Source organism: Balaenoptera ricei, chromosome 1, assembly GCF_028023285.1.
Source record: "Balaenoptera ricei isolate mBalRic1 chromosome 1, mBalRic1.hap2, whole genome shotgun sequence".
NCBI classification, from domain to species: domain Eukaryota; kingdom Metazoa; phylum Chordata; class Mammalia; order Artiodactyla; family Balaenopteridae; genus Balaenoptera; species Balaenoptera ricei.
Window position 1 is genome coordinate 43,074,966 of NC_082639.1, and position 12,058 is coordinate 43,087,023.

The 12,058-nt window shown below is 36.5% G+C and overlaps 1 protein-coding gene across 1 annotated transcript in view; it reads right to left on the reverse strand.

Moving 5' to 3' along the window:
- Positions 1 to 11,760: 11,760 nt before the first annotated feature.
- Positions 11,761 to 12,058, reverse strand: part of LOC132358571 (calreticulin-like) — a 29,011-nt gene continuing 28,713 nt past the window's right edge. The window contains 1 exon segment of the mRNA XM_059912203.1: positions 11,761 to 12,009. Within this exon segment, the coding sequence (XP_059768186.1) occupies positions 11,761 to 12,009 (249 nt within the window).

The following is a 12,058-nucleotide window of genomic DNA, read 5'->3' on the forward strand; positions in this document are numbered from 1 at the left end:
ACTGCTCTTGTCAAAGTCATCAGTGAGTAATATTTTTCTATCCTTATCTTATTGGACCTTTCCACACTCTAAGCAAACCTCTCCAACAGTCTTGAAACGCTCTCCTCTCTTGGTTTTTGTTCCCCTAGTCTTCCGGTTTTACTCTCTCTTCACAGGCCTCTCCTCATTCTCCTTGTCTATTCAACCACCCGAAAATGCGTTATTCCTCTGGCCTCCTGGCTCCCTTCATTTCCCTCTGTGTACTCTCTTCCTAGCCAACCTCAGCCATTTCTAAACCTTCAAATGCTGATTATGCTAATGACATCTAAATTGATATCTTCATCCCAGACCTTTCTTCTGGTTTCCAGACTTACAACGAACTGCCTAACTGACATCTGCTTGGATGTCTCACTGACATCTACAGTGTAACAGGTCTAAAATAGAACTCCTCATTTCCCAGCCAAACCTGCTTCCCCCAGGCTCCTCCCTCTCAGTAAATATCAGTTCTATCAGGTTGCTGTAGCCAGAAACCTAGGAGTCATTCTTGATTTCTCTATGTTCCTCAACCACAATGTCCAATCTATCTGTGATATATGAAAATTTTACCTCCAAAAATATGTCAAATGAGTCCATTTTTCTCTGTCTCTACTACCACCCCTTCACTCATCATCTCTCACCCAGACTCCTCATCTGCCTCATAACTGGCCTCTCTTTTGTCTCCCACACATTCATTCTCCATTTAGTAGCTACCATGACCTTTTTAACAACAAAATAACAGTACAAGCTTACATTTATGAGGTGTTTATTATGTGCCAGGACTTGCTACAAGCACTTTATATGTATTTAGTCTTTAAAACCACTCCATGAGGTAAAAACCAATCTACCTCAATTTTATAGAAAAGGAAACTGGAGCTCAGAGAGGTTAATTACTGCCCAAGATCACACAGCTGGTAAATGGTAAAACTTAGGCTTGGACCCAGAATGAATCTTTAGCCTTTGCACTTATCTACCACTTTATACTGGATCACGTTACTACCCAACCTCAAATGCTTTCATGGCTTCTCTCTACACAGGGACTAAATACCCAACTCCATTCCAAGGCCTGCTGGTCCTGTGACATGCTTCCTGCTTACCCCGCTAAATTCATCTCAGGCTGCTTCCCTTTCCTTCACTTCCCTCCAGCAACCTGGCTTGTTTTGTTTTGTTGTTGTTTCCCAGCTTCCTTGTACATAATAAGCCCTTTCTTACTGGCAGGCATTGCACAACCTCTGCCTCAAATACTCTTCTCTCTGGCTCCTTCTCATTCTACAGGTCTCACTTTAATGATCTGTTCTGAGAGAATTTCCCTCACCATGCTATTTCTTAAGTAGCTCCTTTCCTGGTATGTTCTATCTAAGCCCCATACTTGTTTTCTTTTTTAGCCCTTAAAACAATTTGTAATTATTTATTTGTTTGTTTACTTGTTTTGTCTCTCTTCCTTACTAAAATTAAGTGCTGTGAAGGCAGAAGCAGTGTCTTAGTCACTTTTGCATATTCAGAGCCTAGCACAGTGCCTAGTTCATAGAAGGGGCTCTAGAAATATTTGTTGAATAAACATATCTTTTTCTACTTCATAACTTCTGTTTACTCATAATTTCTGCTTCCTCATCACTTTGGTTTGTGATAGAGACAGCCCAGGCTCTATCTCCTCCCACACATATCCTTACTCAATGTCATAGTTTAGTTAGTTATAGTTTTTATTGCTGTTAATTGCCTCAGTCACTTCATGTTTCCTAAGTCAGATCCCTGAGAGAGAGAGATTGATTTGTCCAACTCATTTCTTAGAAGCCAGTCCACATTTGTAGGCTGTTGGTTGCTTGCCTGCCTTTGGGGCAGATTCCCAGTCCTGGTCCAAACAGCTGTGCTGGGCAGGGTGTGGGTGGGGGTGGTCTGCACATTGCTGCTTCATTTCCTTTCTGGGACTTTCATCTTGAATCATAGCCCAAAGGATTGTCAGGCCAACCATTTGAATGTCCAGTGAAATGTTTTAAAGGAGCTTGATGATGCTTCAAGTTCCGCCTAAGGCCGCACTGTGGGTGAGCTCTATGGGCTCTGGGATCCCAGGACACTTATCAAGCAGTGCCTAAAGATTTATGGAGCGCTTACCATGTGCCAGGCACGCTGCATTACGTATACTCTCTCAGTTCAACCTCACAACATTCAGGTGAGGTCGATATTATCATAATCCCCACTTTACAGGTGAGGAAACTGAGATTTAAGGGGTTTGGTCCCTGGGCCAAAGATCAAGATCTAGTAAATAGCGGTGCCAGGATCCTAATTTAGATCTTTCTAACTCCAAAGTCCATCCTCCTTACATTACACTAGACTGTTTACCTTCTCCTTATCAACTGTGTCACCTTGGTCAAGTTACCTAATTTATGTGACCTTCTATTTCCTTATCAGTAAAACGAGGATATTAGTACCTAATTCATGGGATTATTATAGGTTTATGAGCAATCATAGCCTATTCCAATAAACATAGCAGCTTCGTTACTATCTTTCAGTTTAGTCTGAATCTAAATTTTCACATGTGAAAAGCATAATTATCAACTTCAGTTGCCCATAAAGAACAGGATCTCCTGGGAGACTTTATCCTGCTGGCAAGTATTCCTAGTCCAAATTATAAAGACATAGGGCTTTGAGGGGGACAACAGTTATTCTCTAAGGAAACAGAGAAATTCAATGTACTTCAGAGATGAAAAATAACCTGCACTCAACCTAGCCATAATGTAGCAGGGTGGAAATTGGTAAGCGCTCAGTATAAAGATTTGAATCTGTGTCTGACAAGCCTAAGACTTTCTCCAAGGCCAGAGCATTTTACATTATAATCTTCTGTAATCCTACCACAGCTTTAAGTGGTGGGTCTTCTTATGACCTCCATTTTTCAGGCTCAGAGAGTTAAAGTGACCTGGGTAAGGTCACAAATATAATCTGAGGTAGAGAGGGAACTGGAGCCCAGTTTGGCACCATTGCAACAAGCTTCCAGCTGTGTGCAGTCTGGCATGTCTACTAGCGAGTTACCCTGCCCTGCAACTTCAAGATCATTTGGGTGGAAACTGACTCCCAGGTCAAACCTGATCCTGACATCTTGTACATTCATTATTCTCAGAAAAGGAAAATCAGTTCTACAGACATCAGCACAATTTAGGGAGAATGCTGGCTAGGATGGTAGTTCCCTATGTAGCAATACAGATAAATACCAATATCTAAACTAATGATACCATGTGAGGAATGCAAGAGCAAGAATAACTAATCTTTGTACAGCACTGTATGATTCACAAAGGACATTCATATCTATTACCCAGTTTGCTCCTCATATCACCCCTTTGAGATAGGTATTATCATTGCCATTTCACAGATGAAGAAACTGGTTTTAAAAAGTTGAATTAGTATGAAGAAGTGGACATATATTGTTTTATGGTCTCTGGGCCTTCATTCCTCCTTCTTTTGAAAACAGTACCTTGTGTTTCCTTTGGAGATCAAACACCTTCTACTTCAGCAACAGTGATTGGATCAACGTGCGCACATGATGCATCAGATCTTTGAGCATCACCCTTAGAACTTTTGTTTGGGTTTTTGTTCAAACCGTTGAGATGGAGGAACTCTCTTAAATCTATGGGTATGATTCTGAAGTGAATGGCTACCACCACAAGAAAAAAAATTATGTATGAATTTTAGACCTGCAGAAGTTTAATGGGCAGAAGACCAAAACAGACATTTCTGCAAAGAAGACATACAGATGGCTAATAAGCACATGCAAAGGTGCTCAACATTGCTAATTATTAGAGAAATGCAAATTAAAACTACAATGAGGTACCACCTCACACTGGTCAGAATGACCATCATCAAGAAGTCTACAAATAGTAAATGCTGGAGAAGGTGTGGTGAAAAGGGAACCCTCGTATACTGTTGGTGGGATGTATACTGGTGCAGTCACTATGGAGAACAGTATGGAGGTTCCTTAAAAAACTAAAAATAGAGTTACCATATGATCCAGCAATCCCACTTCTGGGCATATATCCATAGAAAACTCTAATTCAAAAAGATACATGAACCCCAGTGTTCATAGCAGCACAAATTACAATAGCCAAGACATGTAAGCAACCTAAATTGTCCATCAACAGATGAATAAAGAAGATGTATATATATATATATATATATATATATATATATATATATATACACATATATATGTATATATATAGTGGAATACTACTCAGCCATAAAAAGAATGAAATACTGCCATCTGCAGCAACGTGGATGGACTTAGAGATTACTATACTAAGTGAAGTAAGTCTGACAGACAAAGACAAATGTCATGTGATATCATTTATATGTGGAATCCAAAATATGATACAAATGGAACTTATTTACAAAACAGAAACAGACTCACAGACATAGAAAACAAATTTGTGGTTACTAAAGGGGATAACAGGGGGGAGGGATAAATTAGGATTTTGGGATTAGCAGATACAAATTACTATAATACAAAATAGATACACAACAAGTTCCTACTGTATAGCACAGGGAACCATATTCAATATCTTGTAATAAATTATAATGGAAAAGAATATGAAAAAGAATATACATGTATATATATATAACTGAATCACTTTGCTGTACATCAGAAACTAATACAACATTGTAAATTAACTATACTTCAAAAAAAAAGAAAGTAGAAATGGAGGTTAAGAAAAAAAAGTGTGTAGCATGTGGATGGTAGGATTAACTCTTAATATATAGCAATTATGTTAAATGCAAATAAATTAATCTCACTAATTGGATTTTTAAAAAATATATCCAACAGTAAATTGGCTATCAAAGACACACTTAAAACATAAGGAGATGGAAAGACTAAAAATAAAAAGATGAAAAAAGATACACCAGGAAAATATGAACTGGGTTGTGACCATAGTATCTGTCAAAAAGGAATTTTAGTCTCAAAGGATAAGAAGTGATAAAAAGTCATTACATATTCATAAAAGAAACAAACACATAAATGTAATAGGTAAAAGGTGCACCTAATTATACAGTCTTAAAATATAGAGAACTGCAGGAAGAAATAGATAGAAGCATAATTGTAGCAGAAGATTTAATATCTCCCTCTCAGAAACTGAAATATCAAGGCTTAAAGTATAATTACCATATTTCATCAATTCTATACCTCATACAAGACTGGCTTGAGGAGGATTAAAGATATAATAAATGTGAAAAATAAAATTATAAAAGAAAAACATAGGAGACTATTACAGTTTGTGACTGAGGGGAATGGAAAAGCAAAACCTATTATAAAAAGCACAAACTATAAGACAATAATATTGATGAATAATAAAGATTTCTATTCACCAAAAGACACTGTAGACAAAGTAACTAGATGAGAGAATGAGAAAAGGTATATGAAATATTTAATACACAAAATACTTGCAAATAAGTAAGAGGGTAGCAACCCCTAGAAAGAAAATACGCAAAAAACATGAACAGAGAGGAAATCCAAAAATCAAAAGACATATGAAGAGATGCTCAAAAATATCAGTGAAATGTTAATTAAAACAGCAATGCACTATCATTTTACATCTATTAAACTATAAAATATTGATAATGCCAGCTGGTCGGGTTGTGGGGATGCTGAAACCCTTATGCGTGGTGGTGGGAGTATGGACTGGTGTAGCCTTGTGGAAAGCAATCTGACATAAATTATGCAAATCAAGAACTCATATTCTATGAGCCCACAGTTGCACTCCTGGGATATATCCCAAAGAAATTCTTATACAGACACAGAAACATATTCATTGCTGTGTTATTTATGATGGTGAAGACTTGAAGACAACCTGGTTGTCTATCACTGGGAGAGTAGACAGCTAAAATGTGGTAAATGTTCTGTCATTAAATATTATGTAGTAATCATCAAAAATGGATTAGATATACACACAGCAACAAGCATGTATTTTATTTTTTATTGACATATAGTTGGTTTACAATATTATAATAGTTTCAGGTGTACAACATAGTGATTCAATATTTTTATACATTATACTCCATTTAAACTTATTACAAAATAATGGCTATATCACATCTTCTTTATCCATTTATTTGTTGATGGACACTTAGGTTCCTTCCATGTCTTGGCTATTATAAATAATGCTGCTGTGAACATTGGGGTGCATGTATCTTTTTGAATTAGTGTTTTCATTTTCTTCAGATATATACTCAGGAGTGGAATTGATGGGTCATATGGAGTTCTACTTTTAGTTTTTTGAGGAATCTCCATACTGTTTTCCATAGTGGCTACACCAATTTACATTCCCACTAACAGTATACTAGGGTTCCCTTTTCTCCACATCCTTGCCAACATTTGCTATTTGTGCTCTTTTTGATTATAGTCATTCTGACAGGTGTGAGGTGATATCACATTGTGGTTTTGATGTGCATTTCTCTAATAATTAGCAATGTTGAGCATCTTTTCGTGTGCCTGTTGGAATCTGTATGTCTTTGGAAAAATGTCTATTCAGTTTTTCTGCCCATTTTTTAATCGAATTGATTGTTTTTTTGACATTGAGTTGTATAAGCTGTTTATACATTGTGGACATTAACCCCTTATAAGTCATATCATTTGCAAATATTTTCTCCCCTTCAGTAGGTTGCCTTCCATTTTGTCAATGGTTTCCTTTGCTGTGCAAAAGCTTTTAAGTTTAATTAGGTCCCATTTGTTTATTTTTGGTTTTGTTTCTTTTGCCTTGGGAGACAGATCCAAAAAATATTGCTACAATTAATGTCAAAGAGTGTTCTGCTCATGTTCTCTTCTAGGAGTTTTACAGTTTCTGGTCTCACATTAAAGTCTTCAATCCATTTTGAGTTTATTTTTGTATGTGGTGTGAGAAAATGTCCTAATTTGTTCTTTTACATGTAGCTGTCCAGTTTTCCCAGCACCACTTATTGAACAGATTGTCTTTTCTCCATTATATATTCTTTCCTCCTTTGTTGTAAACTCATTGATCATAAATGTGTGGGTTTATTTTTGGGCTCTCTATTCTGTTCCACTGGTCTATATGTCTGTTTGTTTTGTTTTTTGCCAGTACCATGTTGTTTTGATTACTATAGCTTTGTAGTATATTCTGAAGTCAGGGAGCATGAAACCTCCAGCTTTGTTCTTTTTTCTCAAGATTCCTTCGGCTATTCAGGGTCTTTTGTGGTTCCATATAAATTTTAGGATTGTTATAGTTCTGTGAAAAATATCATGGGTATTTTGATAGGGATTGCATTAAATCTGTAGATTGCTTTGAACAGTATGAACATTTTATCAATATTTAATTCTTCCAATCCATGAAAACAAGTATTTTCTATTTCTTTGTGTCATCATCAATTTCCTTCATCAAGATTTTATAGTTCCAGAGTATAGGTCTTTCCTCTCCTTGGTTAAGTTTATTCCTAGGTATTTTATGCTTTTTGATACTGTTTTAAATGGAATTGTTTTCTTGCTTTCTTTCTGATAGTTCATTATTAGTGTATAGAAGAGCAACAGATTTCTGTATATTAGTCTTGTATCCTGCCACTTTACTTAATTCATTTATTAGTTCTAATAGTTTTTTGGTGGAGATTTAGGGTTTTCTATATACATAGTGTCATGTCATCTGCAAATTGTGAAGTTTTTCTTCTTCCCTTCCAATGTGAATGCTTTTTATTTATTTTTCTTTTCTGATTGCTATGGCTAGGACTTCCAATACTCTGTTAAATAGAAGTGGCAAGAGTAGGCATCCTTGTCTTGTTCCTGATCTTAGAGGAAATGCTTTCAGCTTTTCACCATTAATTTGTTAGCTGTGGGCTTATCATACATGGCCTTTATTATGTTAATATATATTCTCTCTATACCTACTCTGATGGTAGTCTTTATCATGAATGGATGCTGAATTTTGTCAAATGCTTTTTCTGTTTCTATTGAGATGATCATGTGATTTTTATCCTTCCTTTTGTTAATGAAGTATATCACACTGATTGATATTGAACCATCCTTGCATCCTTGGAATAAATCCCACTTGATCATGGTGTATGATCCTTTTTATATATTGCTGAATTCGGATTGCTAATATTTTGTTAAGGATTTTTGCATCTATATTCATCAGAGATGTTGGCCTGTAATTTTCTTTTTTTGTAGTGTCTTTGTCTGGTTTTGGTATCAGGGTAATGGTGCCCTTGTAGAATGAATTTGGGAGTGTTCCATCCTCTTCAATTTTTTGGAAGAGTCTGAGAAGGATAGATATTAGCTCTTCTTTATGTGTTTGGTAGAATTCCCCTGTGAAGCCATTCTGTTCTGATTTTTGTTTGATGGGAGGTTTTTTTTTTAATTACAAATTAAATTTCACTACAAGTGATTGGTCTTTTCAGATTGTCTATTTCTAACATGAATGCATTTAAAAAACTCAGTGCATAGTGAAAAATATGAGGAAACAAAATGAGATTTAAACACTATACCATTTACATAAATTAAAAATACACCCAGGGCAAACAAAAATTCATATTTTGTAAGAACATATGCAAAAAAAAGTTTTACATCCGATAGAACTTAGTTGCTTGTGTGGGGAAGGGAAAGGCAGTAAAAGAGAAAAAAAAAAGTAACAAATAAAATTTAAAAGTGATAATCACTGACCAAAGAGGATAAAGTGCCATGTACTGAAGAGTGTGATTAAACCACTTCAACCCAAAGTCAAACCAGTCAACCAATGAATAAACACAAAACTGGAAGAAAAGACAATAAATATTGCACAGATGTCTCTGGATTTGGGAATAATTAAAAATTTTTACTTTTTTCTTAATGTGTTTGTAGATATGAATTTTTTTACATTGAACATCTGTTACTTTTGAAAATTAAACATATAAACAGAAGTTCAAAAGAAAAACTCAATCTAGAGGAGTATGGTTCAGTGGCAGAATGGTGGTATTCAAAAGACAAGTCCTAGCAGGAAACACAAAAATTTCAGTATGTGTGCAGAATGGATGGAACTATGCATGAATTTTTTCTAGTTAAAATTACATTAATTTCTGAAATAATGTTTGTACAATCAATCAAAATAAAGGTAAAAAATTAACAAAGGTAAAGCAGCAACTTTAAAAAATATATTCAAATGGATTTTTTTTTTTTTTTTTTTTTTTGGCTGCCCGGCGCAGCTTGCAGGATCTTAGTTCTCTGACCAGGGATTGAACCTGTGCCCTCAGCAGTGAAAGCTCAGAGTCCTTAACAGTGGACTGCCGGGGAATTCCCTCAAATGGATCTTTATTGTTTACTACTCCCTCAGAATTCTGCATGAAAATCAATATCTTTATCTGGTGATACCTGAAAATATGTAACAACTGGTAGAACATATGCCTGACCAATCAGAGCAGACATTGGTAGTAAACAATGGCATCCCTAAAACATAGATTCCTCACACACCAGCCCTGCAGCCCCAAAACAGGGTTTAGACTCAGTACCTGAAGCCTTGCTCTTTTTCACCATGAGAAGACTCTTATGTTATAGAAACAGGTATAAAGGTGAAGGGTGCCAAGATATGTTACCCCAAAATATGCCACTTTGGCATAAAGGTTATTTTAAGCTAAAGGCACTTGAAAAACAGCAGATACAAAAGGGATACTTTGATCTCCCCTTTCCTCCTGAATACGGGAGGTAAAGCTCCCATGTAGGAGCTGCCCTCCACGTACCAGGAGAAAAGAAACACTCATCAAGTTGAGAGCAAGAGAATTCTACACAAACTGACATTGTTAAAATAATTCTTATCTTCCTTTAGCCTCCCTGTACATTTTAGTTACTTTTCCACAATTGCCTCTCTTTGTTTAACCTAGTATTAAAGCATTTAGGTTTTGCCACTTCTTTGGGTCTTCATTTCCTTATGAGGGCTCCCGTGTCACATAAAACTTACATTGAATAAACTTGTATGTTTTTCTCCTGTTCATCTGTCTTACGTTAACTAAATTCTAAGGCCCAGCTGAAGACCCTAAGAGGGAAGAAGTAAAGTTTTGCCTCCCTGCAAAGGCAAGTTTTCCAAACCAGAACATTCCAAAGATTGTAAGGCCCAGACACTACAGCAGACTCCAACCTACGGGAAAGAAGGAAGAAGGAGTTCTTGCTGCTTCTCCCTGACCTCACCACCCCACTCCTGTCATACAGGTGCCCTGCTCTTTGACTCTGAAATTTGGTTCACACATATCCTCCTCCGAAAGACAGACACATGTATTCTTCAAGAGCTGGTTCAAAAGTTACTTCCTTCGTGAACTCTTCCCTGAAAGCACCAGTCAGAGTTTTGTTCATTCTTTTAACTAATATTTATTGAGCACCTACGATGTTCCAGACCTAAATTTGTAGCCCTGTGCTATCGTATGATAATTGTGTCTGGGCTTGACTCTCCAGCCAGACTGGGATTAATCCTTGGTGCAGTCCTAGTAAAATAAAGGAAGGAAGAGTCAGCATTTAATCCTCACAGCTGAGTTTGCAAATGTGAAAAATGAGACACAGAAAAATGAGACACAGAAAATAACTCCCACAGGCAAGTTAGATTACTTGCCTAAGGTAATACAGCTGATAAGTAAGTAGGGCCAGGAATCAACCATGGTGGCCTTGAACACCTGGCAACCACATTAGCTTCTGGTGAAAAGGCTGTCACACTTCATGCAACTGCTTGTCTGTATGTTTATTTTTTGAGAAAAATTTTAAAAGAGGAAAATTACTTTCTGATTATTTTTGTTAAAAGGGTATTTTTTCCATGTGAGACTTGCCTACTATCTGTACTCAGTCGTAATAGATATTTACTCACTCATTCAACAAACAGCCTAATGCAATGGACGGATAATCTTTGGAACCAGACAAACTTGAATTCAGATACAGGTCCCGCCCCTTACTGGCAATTTGACCCTGAGCAAGTGACTTGCCTCCTCTTAGCAGTTTCTGCATCTGTAAAAGGAAGATAATAATGGTATCCTCTACAGTGGCTGTTCTGAGGATTAAATGAGCACATTGCAGTAGTTGCTCAAATTTATAGGAAAGTGCTTTGTGATCTGTAAAGAGCTATGTGAATGCATATAATGATATTGTGAGCCGATGGTACAGAAAGGATAACTGTAAAACCTGCAAACAAGTAATAATTAATTAAAAATTATGGCACAAAACAGCAGAGAAGCAAAAGGAGTTTCACAAAGTATCTTTGTTTGTGTTAAGAGGAAGTCTGATTTTGTTTTTAAGTGCTTGATACACCTGCAAGAAGAAAACATCAAGCATCATCGCCCACAAATACAGCTATCAGAACTGCTCAGTAAATACTAGATAATACAGATACTTAAACAAAATAAAATCACTGGATATACTGGAATAAGTTGAAAGTGAGGCTCAAGTTTATACAGAGGCTTTTTTACTGTCAATTAATTTTATAAATACCATGATAATGATAAGTAGTAATAGCTACTATTTGTTGATTGTATTTTTATATCAGGCACTTTGCACACATAGCTAATTTAATCCTTACAGCAGCCTCATGAAACAGGAATTATCACTCCGTTTCCATTGACAAGGAAAGAGAAGCCCCAGGAGGTGATGGGACTTTCCCAAGGTCATACAGAGCAAAGGAGATGGGATAGAAATCCAAATTCAATGTTCATTCAGAGAGAGCAAGTAATTTTGCTCCCCAGACTTTGCCAAACCATGAACATTCTTCCTTCTAAGCAACATCATTTGCCTCTGAGTAGTAACCACTTTTTACCCAGTTATAGTTCATCCTTCTGACCAACACGGACTTCTACATTTTTACCCAGAAATGCTCTTTCATCATCATCTTCCTTCAGCTGCCTGTAATTTCCTGGTTCCTCAGCAGAATCCTCTTCACTTCCCCCTTCTTCAATTCCCCAGATGTCATCTTCCCTTTCCTCCTCCTTTACCTTTTTCTTCTTGACCTCTTTTTCCTGTTTTCTTTTTTCCATTTCTTCGTACAGTTCTCTCCATTGCTTCTCTATGTCCTATTTAGAGTGTGGAATTTCAAAATAATTTACAGATGGTATAAACAGA